This window comes from Rhinatrema bivittatum, chromosome 5 (assembly GCF_901001135.1).
Source record: "Rhinatrema bivittatum chromosome 5, aRhiBiv1.1, whole genome shotgun sequence".
Lineage (NCBI taxonomy): Eukaryota > Metazoa > Chordata > Amphibia > Gymnophiona > Rhinatrematidae > Rhinatrema > Rhinatrema bivittatum.
In genome coordinates this window covers 247,258,233-247,280,315 of record NC_042619.1, presented here as the reverse complement: position 1 = coordinate 247,280,315, position 22,083 = coordinate 247,258,233, and the positions used below count along the sequence as shown (strand labels likewise).

General features: G+C 46.1%; 1 protein-coding gene across 7 annotated transcripts in view; it reads left to right on the top strand.

The window, feature by feature from the left end:
• Nucleotides 1-856: 856 nt before the first annotated feature.
• Nucleotides 857-22,083, top strand: part of PRKX (protein kinase X-linked) — a 426,401-nt gene continuing 405,174 nt past the window's right edge. For 3 of the 7 annotated variants that reach the window (XM_029603697.1, XM_029603696.1, XM_029603698.1), the window contains exon 1: nucleotides 858-2,012. In XM_029603697.1, coding sequence (XP_029459557.1) covers nucleotides 1,745-2,012 — 268 coding nt within the window. In that variant the 5' untranslated portion in view covers nucleotides 858-1,744. Of the gene's footprint in view, nucleotides 2,013-22,083 lie in introns of all 7 variants that reach the window. The other 4 variants (XR_003857043.1, XM_029603695.1, XM_029603699.1 and 1 more) reach the window with 3 other exon arrangements.

The following is a 22,083-nucleotide window of genomic DNA, read 5'->3' as shown; positions in this document are numbered from 1 at the left end:
CAGGTTTTATGTGTCCCACAGCATTACATTTTCTCGATCATCTCTGTATCGCTTTTTTTTTTATTGTGTTTTATTGTTTTTGAGTATCTTAAGCGGTGTCGATGGATTTGTTACTAGACTCACAGTCCTAACACCTACTAGGGGGAGGCGGAAAACTAACACGTTAAGGCCGCGGCAAAACAGCGGGTTACTAAGGAGATAATATCAGCGCCCGTTACAGTATCGGAGGGGAATAGCTAATTCCTTCATTATACAGCTAATTCGTTCATTTACACATCATTTACATGCTGCGTGCGGAAAGGGTTATGTGTCTATTTTACGAAGCGCTAAGGACGCATGAAACTGGAGACTGTATCGCTGGATCGCCTTACTCGTCTGTATTGTGCGCTCCCAGCACGTTACAGACGGGCAATCTTTAACCGCACGTTACTGTATCGACCTGCAAAGTCCCAGAGTGCCAAAGCAGTGTCCCTTTGAAGTGGATTAATGGGGCAGACTCCTACTTACAATTGTTACACTCCTTTTTGGCCCGGGCATTTGGCGCCCTAGGTGATTGTCTATGCCTAATTCCGGGCCTGGTTACATTAGTACCCAGTTGCTATAGCCGAGTGCTCAATTTACACCACCAGCTACTTTACGACCCCCCACCCCCCCATACAGATCTGCCCGCGCATGCAGACACAAAGTCCCAGTCAGGTAACCAGCACGAGCGCAATCACACCCACAGCGTCTCCGTACGGCCTCCAGACCGCCATGATTGGTTTTCCCTTTCCCCTCGTCACGCCCACTCAGGCTAGGCAAGGGCGAGGCAGGAGCCGACTGACGGGACTGGAAAGGAGAGAAACAAAAGGGGAGGGAAACGCGTTCAGTTCTGTTGCCGGATTGGCGAGCTACACTGCCATTCAGCGGTGACGCGTCACAAGTACGGCTCTCGGTGTCTGCGCGAGCCACAGTTTGAAAGTGTAACCGATAGAGCCGGTGAGGTAACGGCGGCTGAATTGAGTGAGGTGACCTCGAGGTAGGACGCCTGTCCGCGTTGCGGGCAGTGGACGGACGGACTGCGCCTTTGTGCTGGCAGGGAAGGGCTTTCTTTTTTTTCCCAATTTTGAGCCCGCAGAAGCGTGTACGGCAGCGAGAAGAAAGGGGAAATACTGGAGAGGGACCTGAGCGAATAGCGGAGACGGGAGGCGGGCAGGAGACGTGAAGGCGGTGCAAGTGTCTTGAGAAAAAGAACCGCCCTGACTCAGCGGCGAGAGCCAGCCGGAAGCCGGCCCCTGGAAGCGGTACGAGAGATGGCTCCCAGCTAATGAGACGCGGCCGGCTCTGTCCGCTCCCTGTACCGGTCTCGGCGCTCCAGGACAGCGGGTCACTTTTGTTTTCTTCTTTGCACTGACGGGGGAGGCGTGTGGTGGGCCGCGCCTGATCAGCAGCAGGAGGCGGCGGCGAACAACAGAACTAAAAACAGTCATAGTGAAGAGGAGGCGAGATGCAGTGGCCGAGCCTGGGACCGGCGGGCGAAGAAACTTACCGCGAGCCGCCGGGCTCCGGCCAAGCCTGCTGAGAGCGGCCGAGGGCAGAGGAACTTTTTTTTTTTTTTCCCGTGGACTGGGTGAGGTGTGAGAGACACTGCAGGGCTCCTTCCTGCGTTTGCCGATGCGCGGCGGGGCAGGACCGCGAGAGCTGTAATTGGAAGCGGAGGAGAGGGCTCGTATGACCGTTTTCTACTTAATTGGCTTTTCGTGCTATGGAGGCGGATGCAGCACGGTGCCTGAAAGTAGAAGTTAGCAAAGACAGCGTCGAGAGCAGCGGCTTATCCAGCCTCTGTAGCAGCGGCGTATCCAGCCTCTGTAGTAGCAGCAGCAGCATTTGTAGTTGCCGTTGCAGTAATTCTGAAGTCGGGGAGGGGCGTTCTTGCGATAGCTGGGGTGACGGTACTATGGCCACCTCTTCCTTGGACCATGATGCGGAACCCAAATATAAGTTGCAGGACTTTGAAACGATGTCTACTGTGGGTGAGTTGATTGACGTGCCCTTTTATTTTCGAGTAGTGAATAGCGCCATGCACGTTGTGTCTCGGCCTCTTTCTTTAAAGCTCTCTCCCGGTTGAGTAAACCGATCATATTTAGAGATGCTTCCATAAGGACTAACTGGGTTCTGTAGTAGTCCCGGGGATTGGAGGTGACTATTTGTGGTGTTTGACTGCTCACTCTTATGGCGCATGTAGAAGTGTTATTCAGGCACATAGGTACAGGCTTTCTGAAACTCGCGGGATGAACTTCAGCGAGAGCGTTTAAGTGCAAGCATTCAACTAATTCCAGCTCTATCCGAAGAATAGAAATGGCCTTGAGACAACTACCAGTTTGGTTTAAAAAAAACAAAATCCTACAGATCCTAAAACAGCTATACATTGGAAGATCTGGGTGATTTGACCCACCAGGTTACCCCTGACTAAACTATTCCAGCTCTGGTTTACACTGTTTAGCGCTGTTCTCTGCATTAAAATGATCTTTTAGCTGTTGTCTTCAGAAGTTTGACCTGCCTATCGAAAGTCATGACTTTATTCTTTTCATAGTGGGAGTTTAACCAATCTTGCTCATGCTAAATGTCCTGCCACTCCCCCTCCAAACTTATACCGGAGAAGTCACCAAAGACTTACCTTATGCTGATTGACCTTTGCAGATTTGATTTTGTGGCATCCTAGTATGTTACAAGACCAATACCAGTAAATGTACTGGTTTATTTCCATTCTTTAAACCGAGACTCATGAATTCCCTTGCTAACTGCTTCTTTCTTACCTGTCCTTACCATCACCTGTTGCTGTCTTAAGCAGTACATTAAGATTTTGGCCACTGTATCTCTTCATGGACTAGGACAAACATCAAGCATCCTCTCAGTAAAGCCTTTCCTCTGATTCTCCTTCCAGCTGATTCTTTGTCTTTTGAGTTTTTCTGTGAGCAAGTGTTAATAGGTTTCACAGCAAGGACAGTAAAAAGTAACAGGTACTGCTCTTAAGACTTATGGCCACTGTCTTCTACAGTCTGTAAAAAAAAAAAAAATAGGCCTGTTACTGGTGGGGTGAGACAGCTGGATGATACACAATTGTATCTCAACTAAATCCTTGGCCATGACTCTGTAGATGCCTGATATCTGAATTTAAGTTGCACTGCTGTCTTGACCACTTGTTTTTCTGAATCTTTACTTCCTCCTCTGTACTGTGTAAATGTTTCTTCCTGTCCTTGATTTCACAATTTTTTTACAGGCATAACTGCCTTTCCAATTTAATTGCTGTGCCTTTAAGGTCCATTATTTTCCTCCTTGTATTCTGTGGAACTTCAAGGGTTCCTTTAAGTCTGTAAGGGGTTCACATTTTCAGGTCATTTCAAGTTGCTCTTAAGAGAATTGCCTACCCCACCTTGTGTCAAAGCAAGCAGCTGCCCAAGAACAGCTGTTTTTCACCATCACAGGTCAAGCACAATGAACTGCTTGGTACTGAAAAGCAACAGCTGTTGCAAAGGTGATGGCTGAGTGTCAGACCAAAGCGGGGGGGATGACTAATTCCTCCCCCCTCCCTAGTAGTAGTCTTCTTATGACTTGAAAATTACATGGAACACTTTGGAGATGCTCAGACTTTTGGGAAGAGGGTGGGTGGCTGGAGATTGACTGGGTAGAGGAGGAAAAGAAGCTTAGGGTTCTATAGCATTTCACAGTATATTATAGAGCAATGGTTCTCAAGACCTTTGAGTCAGGACACACCTCACATGGTTCTCACATGCATAACACACTGCTCATTACAATCTATGGCAGAAATTTAAAAAAAAAATGCCCCAAATTACTAATGAGACAAGGGAAAAAGAGTACTCTCTGAACAGAAATTATATAAATAGTAAACCTCCCATACCAGAACAGCACCAACTTCCAGCACTCAAACAGTAACCACCTTACCTAAGAAAAGGCAACACTGAAAATATTACCCTAGGCCTTAAAACTCCAATACTTCTACTAGGAAAATTCTACATGCAGCAGAATACCTCAATCACACGTGCGGACCCTCACCTAACAAAGAATAAGAGACCATAAAGCATAACTAGAAACATGCAGACAAAAACTGAACTGGAAACCCCCAACAAGCAAGAGACTGTATGCAGTGCAACAAAGGGAAAAAAAAATCACCAGTCCTCAAAATAAAGCAAGACATATAAAATCAATAGCAGTGAAACCATACTAATATCAGATTTCAAAACAGCTGACGAATGGAATATCCAATTAAAAAAAATCATATAAAATTTCTAGACAAAATATTTCAAAACAGCAAAGACCCAATCAAAAATAAGGATTAAAAAATGCTCTGTTCTCCATACATGGAAATGTTCAATTTCCAGGTGCCCTGAGATTGTTGTGAATTAGGAAGGGGGGGGGGGTTGTCTCCAAATTTCTCCTTTGCCTCTGTTACACACATACTCACTCTTATACACACATGCTCTTAATCATATAAACATGTGTATAAGAACCTGTATGTGTGAGCATGTGTCTATATGATTAAGAGTATGTATGTATTTTTGCTCACTCACGCCCCACCAAACAAGCAACAGCCTTCTCTTCCAGCAGTCATGGCCTGGAGAAAGGAGTCCCATCAGCTGTGTTCCTCCTCGTTTTGCTCCGGGTGGTGCTGCACAGATGCTACCTAACAGGATCTCTTCATGTGCGGCTACTGCACCACTTCCTCTTCCGGGCTGTTGACTCCAGCTCTCCTGCCGTGTTTGAAGAGTTCCATTTCGCTGGAGCGGGGGAACGGGAAGTGTGGCGACACCTTCGTGTGCTTGGCGACACACCGGTTGATAACTGCTGTTAGAGTGCTTCAAAAATAGGTTTAAACTTACTTGTATTAGCCAAATGTTTGTAACTCATGAAATTAGTTGTGACCTTATTGAATGCAGTTTTTTAACCACTTTATAGGAATCATTCTTTAGTTCCTTCTCATACCTCTTTCCACACCACTTCCCTTAGCCAATCAAACAAATTACACTTTGAGTAGTCTGTATTTTGGCTGATTTCAAAAAGTTAGACTGTATACCATTCTGTAGGGGTGGGAGTGATGTCATAATGTTATGACTGGACTGTGATGCTCATAAGGTTTTCAGTGTAAAATACAGAAGCCCCTTACAAACTTTAGCAGTCACATCATAGCCCTTTAAAAAAAAAAAAAAAAGGAAAAGAGAATTAACAAAAGCTCTTACTTCAATGAACAGACTTGAATTGCAGTTAAAATGTTTTCTGAGAACCAGCATAAGCACTCACCAGTGGGGTGACATCTGACTGAGCCAGATGCAGAAGCTTAAAAAAAGCCCCTAGAAGCTCTTGGCTTGCTCTGACCATATAGACCATGACCCACATCATGCAGGGCCATTTTCCATAAAACCCCATGATTGCAGTTTTTTTTCTGTTTGGAAAAAGTTTGTTAATCCTGATTTCCCATACGGGATCTTATAGTTCTCCCTCTTGGTCTCTTTAGGTAGGTTTTGCTGTTTTTAAGTTTCGTTTTCAGAGTGCATCAATATTGGTGCATCGAATGGCATCTGTCATGTTTTTATTAACAGTAAATGCCCTGGTACAAACATGACTATCTCAGATCCCTATGATAGATGTGCTCTGCCTGGTGGATGACCACAATATCTTGGAGTATTCCATGTGCTTGTAGATCATCCCTAGAGGATGCTGTTCCTGATAGAGCTGCCTGGGGAGCTCTTTAGGATACTTAGTCTGGTCCATTGATATTGAGGGCCCTAGGAATTGCACTGACTGTTAGTGCAACATCAGGCTTCAAGCACCTGTGAGGACAGGGGAGATGGGCCATTGCCCAGGCCCACCTGCATGAAATAAAGGGTACTATCAAAGAAGCCCGTGACTTGCATCTAGTAAAGGCAAAGAAACATCTGTGTATGAGGCCTGGAGTTAGGATATTCTGGCTGCTAGACTTGTCTCCTGAAGTAATCTCATAGAGTGGAAAGCTCATCTTAAACCTGAGTCCAGATGCCAGCCACTGACCTTTGAGAGCAAGGAAGATGTGTCCTCTCTTCTTGCTTCCCATGCAATATTAGCATTCAGTTCTTGAGGAGGCCTTGGACTCAAAGATGGCAAGCATTGACAGTATCGGTGGCATTAGATATGCAGCACTATAAGAACATAAGATGCCATATTGGGTCAGGTCAAGGGTCCATCAAGCCCAACATCCTGTTACAGTAGCTAATCAGGTCACAAGTACCTGGCATGTATTCAAAAGTTAAATAGATCTCTGCTGCTGTTCCTTTCTGATTAATAGCATTTTATGGATTTTTTTTTCCTCTAGGAACTTATCCAAACTTTTTTTTTTTAAACCCAGTTACACTAACTGCTGTTATCACATCCTCTGGCAAAGAATTCCAGAGCTTAACTATGCCGAGTGAAAAACTTTTTGCTTCATTTTAAATGAGCTGGCTAACTTCATGGAGTGCCTCCTCGTCCTTCTATTATATCTGAGAGAGTAAATATCAGGTTTATATTAACCTGTTCAAGTAATTTCATGGTTTTGTAGACCTATTATATCACCCCTCATACATCCCTTCTTCAAACTAAACAGCCCTAACCTCTTCAGCCTTTCCTCATAGGGGAACTGTTCCATGCCCCTTATTTTGGTTGTCCTTCTCTGCATGTTTTTAGTGCAGCTATCTTTTTTTTTTTTTTTGGAGATGTGACTAGAATTGCACACAATATTCAAGGTGCAGTCTTACCATGGAGCGATAGAGGCATTGATATCCACTGTCTTTATTTGCCATTCTGTTTGCTTTTTTGACCGCCACAGCACACTGAACCAACAGTTTCAATGTATGATCCACTGACACCTAGGTCTTTCCTGGAAGGTAAGTCCTAAGATAGAACCTAACATTGTGTAACTACAGCAAAGGCATATTTTTCCCTGTATGCATCAAGCAGTTTAATGTCCCCATTAAACTTCATTTGCCATTTGGGTGCCCAATCTTCCAGTCTCACAAGGTAGTCCTGCAATTTATCACAGTCTGCTTGAGATTTAAATGCTCTACTTCTGTTATCTACAAACTTGTTCACCTTGTACCCCTTTCCAGATCATTTATAAATATATTAAAAAGCACCAGTACAAATCCCTGAGGCACTCCACTGCTTACCTTTTTCCACTGTGAAAAGACCATTTAATCCTACTCTATTTCCAGTCTTTTAACCATTTTGCAGGCCACATAAGGAGATTGCATCCTATCCCATGACGTTTTAGCTTTCTTCGAAGCCTCTCATGAGGGACTTTGTCAAATGCCTTCTGAAAGTCCACATACACCACATCTACTGGTTCACCTTTATCTACATGTTTGTTCACCTCTTCAAAAAAAAATGTAGGAGAATTGTGAGGCAAGACTTCCCTTGGGGTAAATCCATGCTGGCTGTGTCCCATTAAACCATGTTCATATAAAGAAGAAAATCACAAATATTTAGAACAGTTTCCATACTTTTTTCCCAGCATTGAAGTTAGGGCTCACTGATCTAGTTTCCCAGGTCACCCCAGAGCCCTTTTTTTAAAATATCAGGGTTACATTGGCCACCTTCCAGTCTTCAGGTACAACAGATTTTAATGATAGCTTACAAATTAATTGTATGTCTGAAACTTCATTTTTTAGTTCTTTCAGAATCCTGGGGTATATACCATCCGTTCGAGGTGACTTACTAGTCTTCAGTTTGTCAATCTGACATACCACAACATCCAAGTTCACTGTGATTTGGTTCAGTTCCTCTGAATTGTCACCCTTAAACATCTCCAGAACAGTATCTTCCCAACGACCTCTTCAGTAAACAAAGCAAAGAAAAGCAAGTTTGCTTACCGTAAACAATGTTTCTGTAGATAGCAGGATGAATTAGCCATGCTGTTATGGGAACTGTCAATCAGGGCCTGGGAGGCAGAGCTTTCAAAGTAGAGGTCAGAGCTTTGCTCTGTGCGGCTGCGCTTGTGTTCCCACACAGGAAACAGAATCTACTCGGTCTGTAAATAAGCAGTATATGAATAAAAAGGTATGGTATGTCGACTATTGAGGTAGGTGGGTCAGCATGGCTAATTCATCCTGCTATCTACAGAAACACCGTTTACAGTAAGCAAACTTGCTTTTTCCCATTGATAGCAGGGCTGAATTAGCCATGCTGTCATGGGAGTCCTAAGCTCCTGATCACGCTGCCTTGTTTGAGCATGTATGTTACATGTGATCCAGCTTTGGAAAGTAACTATGTAAGTTGTTAGATTGTAGAATTTCTTGTCCCATTCTGGCATCAGATGTCTGATCTAAGCAGAAGTGGGATGTGAATGTGTGCAAGGATGACCAGGTAGTTGCTTTGCATAGGTCTATGGGTTGCACGTGTCGAAGATGTGCTATTGAGGCTGCCACTGCTTTTACTTGGTGAGCATTCGGATGAGAAGACAGCTTCAACTTTTGCTTGTCATAGCAGAACTGGATACATTGTGCAATCCAGCTAGAGATTTATTTAACATGTTTTGTATACAGTCATTCCGTTTCGCCATCATAACGGTTCACAATAGTTACATTAGTTACATTGTTACATCATATTTTTTATAGATATCATTTACATCATGGTTATTATATAGTTTAAGTAGTTACGCCAGCCCATATGCATGTGGCTATGTACATCGTTTTGTAAGTTCTTGGGTTGTCTTAGAGGCTTTTATGATTCTGAGGCTGTGGACTCTTCTTGGTGTGTTCTTGTTTTAGATGTTTCTTTGAGGATGTGGACTTTTCTTGGTGGAAGTTTGTGTGGGATTCTTGTGTTGATGGATGAGATCATTTGCATAGGCTTTGAACAACCAGGTTTTCAAGTCCCTTTTTTTTTTTTTTTTTTTTTTTTTTTATAAAGGTTTTGGTATCAGGTTGCGTTCTTATTTCACTTGGTAATGTGTTCCAAAGGGTGGGGCTGGCGAGGGATATAGCGCTCATGAGTTCTGATGAGTGGATCTTACATGAGGTATTTTGAGGCGGCCTTTGTTCGTTGATAGAAGGTTCCTTTTTGGAGCATGGGGTATGATGTGTTCAGCCATAGATTTTGTTGTCCTGTGATTATTTTGTGAAGGATTGTTAGCACTTTATTCTATTCTGTATTTTATTGGGAGCCACTGTAGGGAGATATGCTCGTGTTTCTTTGTTCCTGTAAGAATTCTGGCTGCTGTGTTCTATAGTATTTGCAGCAGATGGATGGTAGTTAGAGGTAGGCCGAGAAATAAAGCATTGCAGTAGTTTGTTGGAGAATATAAGTAGTTGTAGTACTGTTCTGAAATTTTGTGTGAAGGTTTGATGTGTGAGTAATTTGTGGTATCCTTCTTTGATTTTATTTATGTGGGTTTTGTAAGATAGCTCTTTGTCTACAGTTATTCCTAGGTTCCCTGTACATACCAGGATCATTCCAGACGATGGGTTATGTGCCCTGTCCAGCAGATGGAGTCAGAAAAAGATTTCTGGGGGAGGTGCTACATTACCTCACCACCCTCGTCATCATCCCCAGTATCTTTCTGACTCCAGCAGATGCGGGTTGTGGAACTTGGGTTCCCCACAACTTTACCTTCATTATTAATTGTTCTCTCATTTTTCTTTAAGGGATCAAGTAAAAAGTTCTTATTTTATAGCTAATTTCTTTATTTAGGAAAAGTTTAAAAAAAAAAAAAAATTCTTTTGAGGGAAATTGGTTGCAGTAACGGTTTGTTACCTCACCAGGGCTTCCTGACAAGCCTCTTTTCTCTCTCTTTTCTACTCTCTCTCCGTTTCTGTTTGGCTGGGGTAAGTGTCTCTTTTTTGAATTTAATTTTCAGGTTACCTCAGTGCTTTTTCGTCGACGTTTTCGACGGAGGGTGCATGCTGGTGGTCCAGCCTCTCCCCCACTTTCTCCCCTCCCCCCACAACGCTATCTAGTCGACCCACGGTCCCGCGAAGTACATTCCCCGGGACCGCCGGCTGCTGGGAAGGAGATACCCCGGCGGTTTTTCTCGGGTCGGCAGGGGGGAGTTTTTTCTCTTCATTTCTCGCAGCCATCTCAGCGCGAGGCTATTCTTGCCGCGCTTGCTCGCCCCTCCCCCCCTCTCCCTTCATTGTTTTTCAATGCCGCGCCCGGCGGCCTGTGTAATTTGCGGCCGGCAGGGAGCTAAAATCGTCAGGGAGGGGCGTTGCTCGGGCTGCCTCCCCGATGGGGAAACATGTCCGACTGAGGGGGACGCCGAGGGAATGGTGGACCGCGACTCAAGAAAGACAGGCCCCGTTCCCGCTCAGCACAGAAACGGCAGCTATTTTAATGTCAGACTCAGAAGCGGGGTTATCAGAGGAGGACTCCCCGATTATTTCAGCACTCCCTTCGAGAACCCAGCGGACCTCAGCAGAACCCAGTCACCGGGAGGGTGAGGCCTCAGGGGCCCCCTCCGGAGGATTTTCTGCTTTTTCACCGGAGTTTGTTGTTTTGATGCACAAAGCTTTCCTTCATTTCAGGGATGCTTCTTCGGACTTTTCTGTTCCCCCTCCACCAAAGTTGGCCCGCCTTTCATCATTGCAGGGGGAGTCCCCCTCTCAAGGGACTTCCTCTCCTTCTGGTGCTCCACCTCAGCCTCCCAAGGATCCCTCAGCTGTACCTCCACCACCGGTCTCCTGCTCAGGGGGGGACCCTCCGGGAGATCCTTCTGGAGATGATCCCACTTTGCTTTCTCATCTGGAGGGAGATGATCCAAGGATCCTACGTATTTTCCAATCGGAGGAATTAGAGGACCTGATTCCTCATATTTTGACGGAAATGGACATCGACCCCCCACCTGAACCGGTTGGACCACAACCAAACGTCAGGAAAGGTGACCCTCTCCTTGCGGGCTTAAGGCCTTTGGCCAAGGCTTTTCCCACTCACCCTTCTTTTCTACAACTCATTTCCCGTGAGTGGGATACTCCTGAGGCAACCCTCAGAGTTAGTAGAGCTATGGAAAAGCTCTACCCACTCCCACAGGATTTTCTGGACATCCTCAAAGTTCCCGCCGTGGACTCGGCAGTATCAGCAGTGACCAAACACACTACCATACCAGTCACGGGAGGTACGGCTCTGAAAGACACTCAGGATAGAAAATTGGAAGTCTTTCTCAAAAGGATTTTTGAAGTTTCCGCACTAGGTATGCGAGCGTCCATTTGCAGTGCTCTTGCTCAGAGAGCAGGTCTGCGCTGGGTACAGCAGTTGCTTACCTCGCAGGAGTTACCAGATGCTGAGGCCTTACAGGCGGATCGACTGGAGGCCGTGATGGCATATGGGGCGGATGCCTTTTATGACCTACTCAGAGTCCTCGCCCGTTCCATGGTAGCGGCAGTCTCAGCTCGACGTCTCCTCTGGCTGCGAAACTGGTCTGCGGACGCATCCTCTAAAACGCACCTGGGATCCCTTCCCTTCAAGGGTAAGTTTCTTTTTGGGGAAGATTTGGATCAGATCATTAAATCTTTGAATGAGAATTCAGTGCATAAGCTTCCGGAAGATCGTCCACGATCCTCAAGGTTTTCTTACTCTTCTTCCAGATCTCGATACAGGAATCAGCGTAGGACACGTAACACTCGTCAACAAGCTCCTCGGAACCCATCCTCTCGTTCAGGTTCCTGGAACCGGCCCTTTCGAGGGCGCCGTCCCGGCAGGGAGGGTCAGGGACGGGGTTCCTCTAATTCCTCCTCCTTCAAGACAAACCAATGATGCCAGTCGGACCCACGACCCGGTTCCCCGGCTGGGGGGCCGGATCTCTCTCTTTTACAGCGAGTGGGTCCAAATTACATCGGACCAGTGGGTCCTGGATATTCTAAAGAACGGCTACGCATTGGATTTTGTCCATCCTCCCAGAGACAGGTTCCTTTTCTCTCCTTGCGGATCCAGTTACAAGCAAGAAGCTGTCGCTTCCACTCTCGACCGACTTTCCGCACTGGGAGCGATATCACCTGTTCCTCCCTACGATTGGGGTCGAGGTCATTACTCCATCTATTTTGTTGTCCCAAAGAAGGAGGGTACCTTTCGTCCCATCCTGGACCTCAAGATGGTGAACAGGTCTCTTCGAGTTCCCCGTTTTTGCATGGAGACTCTTCGATCAGTTCTAGCAGCGGTACATCGAGGAGAATTTCTAGCTTCTCTGGATCTCACCGAGGCCTACTTGCATATTCCTATTCTCAAGGATCATCACCGCTACCTAAGATTCAAGATCTTAGGTCAACATTTTCAGTTCCGAGCCTTACCTTTCGGTCTGGCGACGGCTCCACGGGTCTTCACGAAAATCATGGTAGTGGTGGCAGCTGCATTGCGCCGGCAGGGCGTTCTGGTACACCCTTACCTAGACGATTGGCTCATACGAGCGAAGTCTTCGGACCAGGGTTGCCGGATGGTCAGAATAGTGCTCCGCATGCTCCGGTCTCTCGGGTGGATTGTCAACTATGCCGAGAGTCACCTAGTTCCTTCCCAGTCCCTGGATTTCCTGGGGGCACATTTCGACACGAAACAGGGCATGGTATTCCTCAAGAAAGAAAGGGCTCAGTCCCTTCGCGATCAGGTTCTCCGATTCTTGGATCTTCAAGAACCTACTGCATGGGATTACCTTCAGCTCCTGGGCACGATGGCCTCCACTATCGATCTTGTTCCTTGGGCTTTTGCCCATCTCCGCCCTCTTCAAAGGTCTCTACTCTCCAGATGGAAGCCGTCCTCACAAGACTACCAGATGGTACTCCCAATTCCGATGGATACCGTCAACAGTCTTCACTGGTGGCTAGATTACCGAAACCTAGCTCAGGGAGTCTCTCTGGACATGCCAGAGTGGATAGTGGTCACCACGGATGCCAGACTATCAGGATGGGGGGCGGTCTGTCAGGAGAGCTCTCTACAAGGTCAATGGACGGTGGAACAAGCCCGGTGGCCCATCAATCGTCTGGAGACCAGGGCGGTACGTCTGGCGTTAAAAGGGTTCCTTCCTCGGTTGCGTCACAGAGCTGTCAGGGTCCTTTCCGACAATGCGACCACGGTGTCCTACATCAACAGACAGGGGGGCACACGAAGTCTTCAAGTATCCTTGGAAGCGGACAAATTAATGCTCTGGGCGGAAAGGCATCTGTTGCGTTTGGCAGCCTCCCACATTGCGGGAGTAGACAATATACAGGCGGACTTCCTAAGTCGTCAACGCCTGGATCCCGGAGAATGGGAACTCTCGGGGGAGGCGATGAATTTGATAATCTCCCGATGGGGTCCTCCCCATCTGGATCTCATGGCCACAGCAAGCAATGCAAAGACTCCGCGTTTCTTCAGTCGCAGAAGAGAACACGGCGCAGAAGGAATCGATGCTCTAGCCCTGCCTTGGCCGCGGAACATCCTACTTTGTCTTTCCACCGTGGCCTCTCGTGGGAAAAGTGATTCGAAGAATCGAGAATCACCACGGTCCAGTGGTCCTTGTGGCGCCAAAGTGGCCTCGTCGACCGTGGTTTGCAGATCTTCTTCTCCTGACCATGGAAGGCCCTCTACGTCTCAGCCACATTCCACGCCTACTCCGGCAGGGACCCATATTTTTACAGCAGGCCGATCGCTTCTCTCTATCGGCCTGGCTTTTGAGAGGCGCAAACTGAGGTACAGAGGCTACCAGGAGGAGGTCATCTCGACTCTATTGCTTGCTCGTAAGAGATCTACTTCAGTCTCTTATGTTAGAGTTTGGAAGGTCTTCGAAAATTGGTGCGGATCTCACGACATTCAGCCCACCAATGCTTCCGTATCTCAAATTCTCTCCTTCCTTCAGGAAGGACTAGTTCTCTGTCTCGCTTACAACTCACTTCGTGTACAGGTTGCGGCTTTGGGCGCCCTCTTATATAGTGGCGAGGGATCGCGTCTCTCCTCTCATCCGGATGTGGGTCGTTTCCTTAGAGGGGTGCGTCACTTGAAGCCTCCGTTACGTCCTCCTTGTCCGTCCTGGAATCTGAACTTAGTTTTACGAGCACTTAGCGGTTCACCTTTTGAACCCTTAAGATTTTCCTCTCTTAAGGATCTGACTTTTAAAACTATCTTCTTGGTGGCAATCTGTTCAGCGCGACGAATTTCAGAACTACAGGCGCTATCCTGTCGAGAACCGTATCTCCGTTTTTCAGATGACGGTGTGTCCCTCCGCACGGTTCCATCCTTTCTTCCTAAAGTGGTTTCGGCCTTCCACCTTAGTCAGTTGAGTTGCCTTCCTTCAATTCAAACGAACCCAGGGATTTACGTCTTTTGGATGTAAAGCGATGCCTGTTGCGTTATTTGGAAGTTACCAATGAGTTTCGTCTTTCCGACCATCTCTTTGTTCTCTGGTCGGGTCCCAGGAAGGGTCACATGGCATCCAAAACGTCTATCGCTCGCTGGCTGAAGGGGACGATTGCTTCGGCTTATATTGGGGTCGGTAAGCAACCTCCTTTGGGGGTTAAGGCCCATTCCGTTCGCGCACAGGCGGCGTCATGGGCAGAGTCTAGCTCTGTTTCAATCTAGGAGATTTGCAGAGCGGCGACGTGGAAGTCTCTCCATACTTTCGCAAGGCATTATCGTCTGGATGTTTCTGCACCATCAGACGGTTCTTTTGGGGATCGAGTCATCCGAGCAGGGCTATCCATGGCCCGCCCATAGGAGGGAAGCTTGGGTACATCCCATCGTCTGGAATGATCCTGGTATGTACAGGGAAAAGAAAATTATTCCTTACCTGCTAATTTTCGTTCCTGTAATACCATGGATCATTCCAGACACCCTCCCGTTAGTTATTAGCAGGATTTAATTAGGGTGGGCTATCTCTGCTCGACTATGCTCTCCTTATTTTTCTGCTCACTCTAGCACTCAGAGTTGTTTGTTCAATATTTATGTGTTAACAAGTTCTCTGTTGAGGTTATCATTCTGTTCTTTAACAGTTTTAAACTTTAAATTTTAGTTAATACGTTTACTTGATCCCTCTCTTCCTCTTGGGCTTGGCTTTGCTAGGCTAGATACTGGGGATGATGACGAGGGTGGTGAGGTAATGTAGCACCTCCCCCAGAAATCTTTTTCTGACTCCATCTGCTGGACAGGGCACATAACCCATCGTCTGGAATGATCCATGGTATTACAGGAACGAAAATTAGCAGGTAAGGAATAATTTTCTTTTTTGAGTGTGGCTAACAGGAGAGCAGTATTTTTAGGGTCTTCCATTTTGAGCGGCTGCATTGAAGCTTCACTGACTCTTTTGTCTAGGGTTATTAATTCGGTTTTCTCAATGCTTTGAGTTTTAAGGAGGATAGGCACTGTTTGATTTCTGCGCGATAGCTGGTTATTCTCAAGTTTCTTCAATTGTATTCTGTATTGGGATCAAAATTTGGATGTCAGCGTAAAGGAAATGGGTTAGGCCTAGGCGATCCAGTGTGTGGCAGATCGGTAAAAGATAGATGTTGAACAGTGTTGCAGACAGGGCAGATCCTTGTGGGACTCCTGTACTTAGCTTTACCTTGTTCGCTAGGTTATTGTTGATTACTTCGAAACATCTGTTTGACAAATAAGAGGTGAAACATTGTAGTGTGGTTCCTGTTGCTCCTATGTCAGTCTGTCGAGTAAGAGAGTGGTTAACTGTCAAAGGCAGCAGATAGATCCAGGACGATTAATATGTAACTTTTTTCCTTTATCGAATTCTCTAAGTACTGTGACATTTAATGACAATAGTAATGATTCGGTGCTTAAACTTTTCCTAAATCCAAATTGCGAGGGGGTGAAATGTTCATTTCTATGTGGTCAGCTGTGAGTGAACGATTTTTTTGACTTTTGCTAAGAAGGGTAGGTTTGATATGGGTCTATAGTTTTGAATATTCTCTGGGTCAAGGTGGTTCTTTTTTTAGTAAAGGTTTGATTGCTGATTTTAGGCAATCAAGGTATATCCCTTCTGTAAGTGATTAACTATTTCATTTATTTTATTGAGTTTTCTATCAGTTTGATAGTTTGTGTGGGGATGTTATCAATGGGATGGCTTGCTGGATTCATTTTTTTTTTTTTCCATTTCCAGTATGGATGCATAGTCAGTTATGCCAAGTTGTAGTTTTCAGAAAAGATGGGGTTTGTGTGTTAGTGATGGAGTTGCTAGAGTTTGTTGTTTGATTTTGTCAGTGAAGTATTCTGCAAAGTCGTTGCTTTTGTTTACGTGTGAAGGTGTTCTCATTTGGGGATTTGAGGTTTTGTACGATGGTAAACAGCATTCTGGGATTCTGTTGGTATTTTCATAGTGTAGAAGTTTTTTTTTCTTTGCGTTGTGGATGAGTTTTTTTTTTTTTGGTAATTTGCTAATTGGGCTCGGAAAGAATTGAGGAGTATCTGTTTTTTTTTTTCTTGCGCCAGTCTCTCTGTTTTTCTGAGGTCCCTTTTGGCTGATCTTATATTTATCATATCATTGATTGCGGTGGTTAGGATTTTTAATTGATTTTAAAATGTTTGGGTTTATTTTGTCAGCTATGGCTTTGATGTTAAGCCAGGAGGTTGTGGCTGTTTCTGTGTTTAAGTCAATGTTCTTGAGTTCTCCTTGGAGATTTTGTTGTAGTGTGTCGCTGTCAAAGGGAGGGCAGAATGAGATGGTTCTTATTTTGTCATCACTTCTGGTTGACAAAATAAGAACCAGATGGTTCGTTTAGCTACCGGAAGGCCTGGTACATTTGAGTTTAACGATACTAATAATTGTTGTTCATGAGTCTGCGTCCTTTCCTTATAATATGCCAGTGCTCTTACAGTCCAATGTGTGTAATAAATTGTTCCCTGTTATTTTATGTGGCTTAGGGAAGTATATCAGCAGTTCTATCGATTTTAAGTGGAACTGTGATACCACCTTCGGGAGGAATGATGGATGAGTCTGAACGGCCTTGTGGTGATAAAACTGTAGGTATGGACTATAGTGGACTAAAGCTTGGAGTTTGCTAACTCTGTGTGCTGAGATTACCTTCCATGTAAGGTATTAAATGTGGGCTGAGTACATAGGCTGAAATGGCGAGAGCATGAGTTGTTCCACGGTACCGGTGGCTTTGAAATAGGCGGTCTGAGGTGAGAGACCTTGAAATTGATATCTCGATTATATGGGTTGACCACGATGTGGTGTATGATACGCTGCTATTGCACTGAGGTGAACTCTGAAGAAGTTGCTAGACCTGTCATGTATGATGTGTGGAGGTAGTCCAGTAGTGATTCTGGCGAACAGTCTAAGGGCTGTACTCCTTTTGATGTGCACCATGTGTTTTTTCCATTTAAAACTGTAATTTCTTCTGGTGGATGGTTTCCTGGATTGTAAAATTGTCTTGGGCTGCGACTGATATGCCTTGCTCTGTCAGGAGGAGCCACTCAACCTCCATGCTGTCAAGTGGAGGGAGGAATGCATTGGGTGAAGCAGGGTTCCCCTTTCCTGTGCTAAGAGATCTGGTCGATTCAGCAACCTGATTGTCTCTTCGATTGAGAGATTTGGCAGATAAGTGTACCATGGCTGTCTGGGCCAAGCCAGTGCTATCAATATTAGTTGTGCTGCATCTTGTATGCATTTCTGTACCATTCTGGTGATGAGAGCTATTGGGAGGAAGGCATCTTGAGATGTCTGTTGGTGACTGGTCCAAATCAAGTAGAAGCGAGGAGCCTTTGCATTTTCTTCTGTGGCGAAGGTCAATTGACGGTACTCCCCACCTGGTGAATATTTCCTGAGTCACCTGCTGATTGAGTGACCATTCGTGAGGGTAGAATATCCAGCTTAGTCTGCCTGCCCAAGTATTGATAACTCCCAATAGGTACGTTGCCTGGAGGTGGATGGAGTGGTGATTTGTGTGATCAAAGATGAGAAGTGTCTCTCTGCATAGGGACCATGAGCCAGACCCTCCTTGTGTACACCATAACTCTGTGACATTGAAAATGAGGGAGAAAGGCTTGTAAAGCATTCTGTATTGCCCTGAGCTCTAGCAAATCTGTAAATTTTGTTCCTGCACAGACCATTGGACCTGTGTTTGCAAGTGGTCTAAATATGCCCCCCAGCCCTTGCAAGAGGCATTGGTAGTAAGTACCGTGTTGTGCGGGTAAATACTGAATAAGGCACCTTTGGCTTATTTTGTCTTGTTCAGCCACCAGTCGATATCCCTCATCTCTGAAGTGAGTCAGTCTTTTTGTTAATGGTTGAGTGATTCCACTGTCGTTTCAACCCCCACTGTAGGAGACGCATATGTAATCTGGTGTTGGGTACAGTGTGAACGGTGGCTGCCATGTATCCCAATACAGTGAGTATTTGACGTGCTGAAGGGCTCTGCGTCATCTTGAGGGAGCACAAGCGATGCTGCATCTCCAACTTTCTGTCCTCCGGTAGGAAGGCTCTGTTCCATGTGGTGTCTAAAACTCCTATGAACTGAAGAATTTGTATTTGGGGTGAGGGTGGATTTCTGGTAATTGATTACCAGACCCAGTTGGTCCAAGCACTCGAACATTTGTCGAAGATGATAGATGAGCGTTGTGGGATTCGATGCTACTATGAGCCAATCGTTGAGGTATGGGAAGATTTGTATGCCTCACTGTCGTAGGGATGCCACCACCACTGCCATGCATTTCATGAAGACTCTGGGGGGCACTGATAGGCCATACGGGAGAACTTTGTACTGGTAGTGCTTGTCCTTGAATTGGAAGGCCAGGTAACGCCACAAAGATGGGTTGATAAGGATGTGGGTATAAGCATCCTTCAAATCTATCTAGCACATCCAATCGAGTTGAATCAAGGGCAGGGTGTTTTTTAAGGATACCATTTTGAATTTTTCTTTGATCAGGTATTTGTTCAACTCACGGAGATCCAGAATTGGTCAAAGGCCACCGGATTTCTTGGGAATTAGGAAATATGGCGAGTAAAACACCTTGTTCTGGGCACAAGGTGGTATGATTCGAATTGCCTGCTGGCGTTGTAGTGATGCTATCTCTTCCACCAGTTGGGTTTGGTGTACCCTGGGTCCCCTTGCTGTTAGATGAGGAAGCGGGGGTCTGGTTAAGAACTGGAGTTGGAAACCTTGTTGAATGATGTCCAATATCCAATGATCTGTTATGGCTTCCCATGCCAAGACATACTACGTTATCCTGCCTGGTGGTGGGGGTGTGGAGGTGGCGTCTATATTCCCTAAAATGACGGGGCTGTTTTGGCCGAGGATGGAGGTTGCTGGCTTTGGGTCCTAGGCCATCCCCTCCTGGATTGCGGCTGCTGCTGTCTGTTGAGATGGGCTGGTACGTGGGAGGTTGATATGAGGGATATGGCTGACATTGAAAAGGTGGCCTATAAGCCATGGAGCGGAGTATGTAGATGGGTTAATCGGAGACTGTACCGCTACAGACTGTTCCTTTAAATTGGCCACCATTTCCTGAAACCAATCTCCAAACAAGTTATATCCCTTGCATGGCAAGTTCACAAACTTGTCATGCACATCCTCACGGATCATGCTTGCCCGGAGCCAGGCCATCCTCCTAGCCACTATGGCTGATGCTGAAGTTCTTGACGAGGTTTCAAAAGCCTCGGTCTGTGGAGGAAGTGTCTAATAACTGCCCTCATATCCTAGACTGGTTACGGAATGGGCGTTGCAGGTCAGCAGTGGTCAGCATGCCTTTTACAGATTGCAAGCATTTGTACAAGTATTGCACAATATAAAATTGATGCTGTTGCATAGCAGCTTGGCACGCTTTCTTCACAAAGTCGTCCAGAGAGCGGTGGTCCTTCCTGGGGGGTGTGGACGCATGCAGCCTGGACTTCTTCGCTTGCTGCTTGGCTGACTCCACCACTATGAACGTATGAGGTAGTTGTGGCAGGGAGTAGTACGGTGACTGCTTCATTTTGAATTTTAAATCTGCCTTTCTTGACACTGGGAGTGGTAAACGGTGTCTCCTTGACTTCTCCAATACTGCATCTAATACTTTATGGGAAGGCAAAGAAGTGGGTTCCACCGGTAAATCAAATTTTAACAGGCCCAACGTCTCTGCTCTTGGGTCTGGTATCTTTTTTTGTATTTCTAGGTGAAGTATGGATCCTATTTTCTCTAAGAACTTAAGATATAAGTCCTCAGGTGGGGAGTAGGGTTCTGGTGGATTCTCAGGAGGGTCTGACGAATACCCAGTAGATGTGTCTGGAGATGTCTGAGGCGATGCAGGCCTTAAGGGCTATGGAGGCAGTTGTGCAGGTAGCCAAGGCCTGAGTGGTTGGGCCAACGTTAGACGTTCCGGGGACGGCTCTCTTGTGGGTTGCAGTGTCTCTAGAGTGGGCTTCAGACAATTGAGAAGAGCGCCTGTTGGGTTTGAGGTGGCATATGCAGCCATGAGGGTTGATTGGAACCCAGTGGTGGCACTGCTGCCAATAATATCTGTCTGAAGTCACCTGACTGTCTTTGTGGGTGAAGTTCCTCTGTGACTCTCTTTTTTGCCAATGGCTCAGATCACAGCCTCTAGAGGCAGAAGATAGGTCAGAAAAGACCTGTGAGGGTGACGATGGAGGAGTGGGATGTTTTATTGACCCATTCATCTTCTCACTGAAAAAGGGGTCCTGGGGTTTGCCACCCTAAGGATGAGGTTGAGGGCTCGACAATGATTGTTCTCGCCTCAAATCCTCTTTAGCCTTTGTGGACGAATGTTGGGATACCTGGGCTCCTGAGTCGGGTTTCTGTTTTTTTTTTTTTTTTTTTGTGCCGGCTGGTCCCAGCCTTATCTGATTTGGCTGCTGCCAACTGCGTCCCTGTGAGTTGTCGGGTGCTTCAACTTTTTTACAGTGTGAGTGGTTCTGGATGCATTGTGGGTCAGTTATGCCGTTCTCTGCGTCAGCAGTTGTGTTGGTTTTGTGCCGTGTGCATTGGAGTCGCCGCAGGTCTTGATAAGAGTAGTGTGCATCAGCGTTCCCGAAAGCGTTGGCGTTGATGGTTTATGCGTCTACTTCAGTGCCGATTGTCGATGGCGCCACCTTGTCTGTCTGTGCCGTGGCAGTATGCTGCCCACTCTGCATCGTGGGTCCCGGGTACGATGGACACTCAGACCCCTCCTGGTGGTCCTTGGACTTTGATTTGTAGGGTTCCTGACCCCTATGGCTATCCTTGGGCTCTTCATCCCCTCCAGGCCTGGAGGTAGATGAGTCTACTGACTAGGCTCTCCTTACTGTTGGGGCCTGTGCCTTAGAGGGGCCCGGTGAAGAATGGGCCTCTGACAGTGGGGCATACAAATCTTCGGCTCTGATCTTAAGGTCGTCTTTTTTGAGCCTGCTGTCGTTGGGCCCTGGGTGACATGCGTCCGTAATGCTCGCATGTGCCCTGATCGTGCTTCGCGCCCAAGCACAGATAGCATTGGTCATGTCCATCTGTTATGGACATGATCTTGCCGCATCTACACGGCTTAAACCCGATGGTCTTGGGGTCGTTTTTTAGACTTTTTTTTCCCACAAAGCTGAGGAGAGTGAAGCTCCGCATGCGTTACCGTGCTCGGGGGAAAAAAACAGACTGAGGAGATTGTTTCCTGCACGTGTTCCCGCGCAGCTGCACAGAGCAAAGCTTTGATCTCTACTTTGGAAGCTCCACCTCCCAGGTCCTGATTGACAGTTCCCATGACAGCATGGCTAATTCAGCCCTGCTATCAAAGAGAAATTTCTTTACACAATGGCCTTATCATCCCTGAGTGCCCCTTTAACACCTCTCTTATCTAATAGTCCAACTCCCTCACATGCTTTCTGCTTTGGATATGTTTAAAGTTTTCATTGTTTTTGCCTTTATGGCCAACTTCTTTTCAGATTCTCTTAGCTTGTCTTATCAATGTCTTTTAAAGTTTTTTTCTTTACCAACATTCGTCAGGGACATCATGCTGATTTACAAGGAACAAGGGTAACACGTTAAAAATCAATTACAAAAAACAAGGGCATAGTAAACTGGGAGAAGCGAAAGAGTATATAACTATGGAAAAGACTAATTGTATTAGAACAGAAAGGATAACTGATGAAGTGTATATTCGTGGGAAATAGGTAAAACTATGTACATGATATTTCTAAAATTAAGGTAGCAAGAG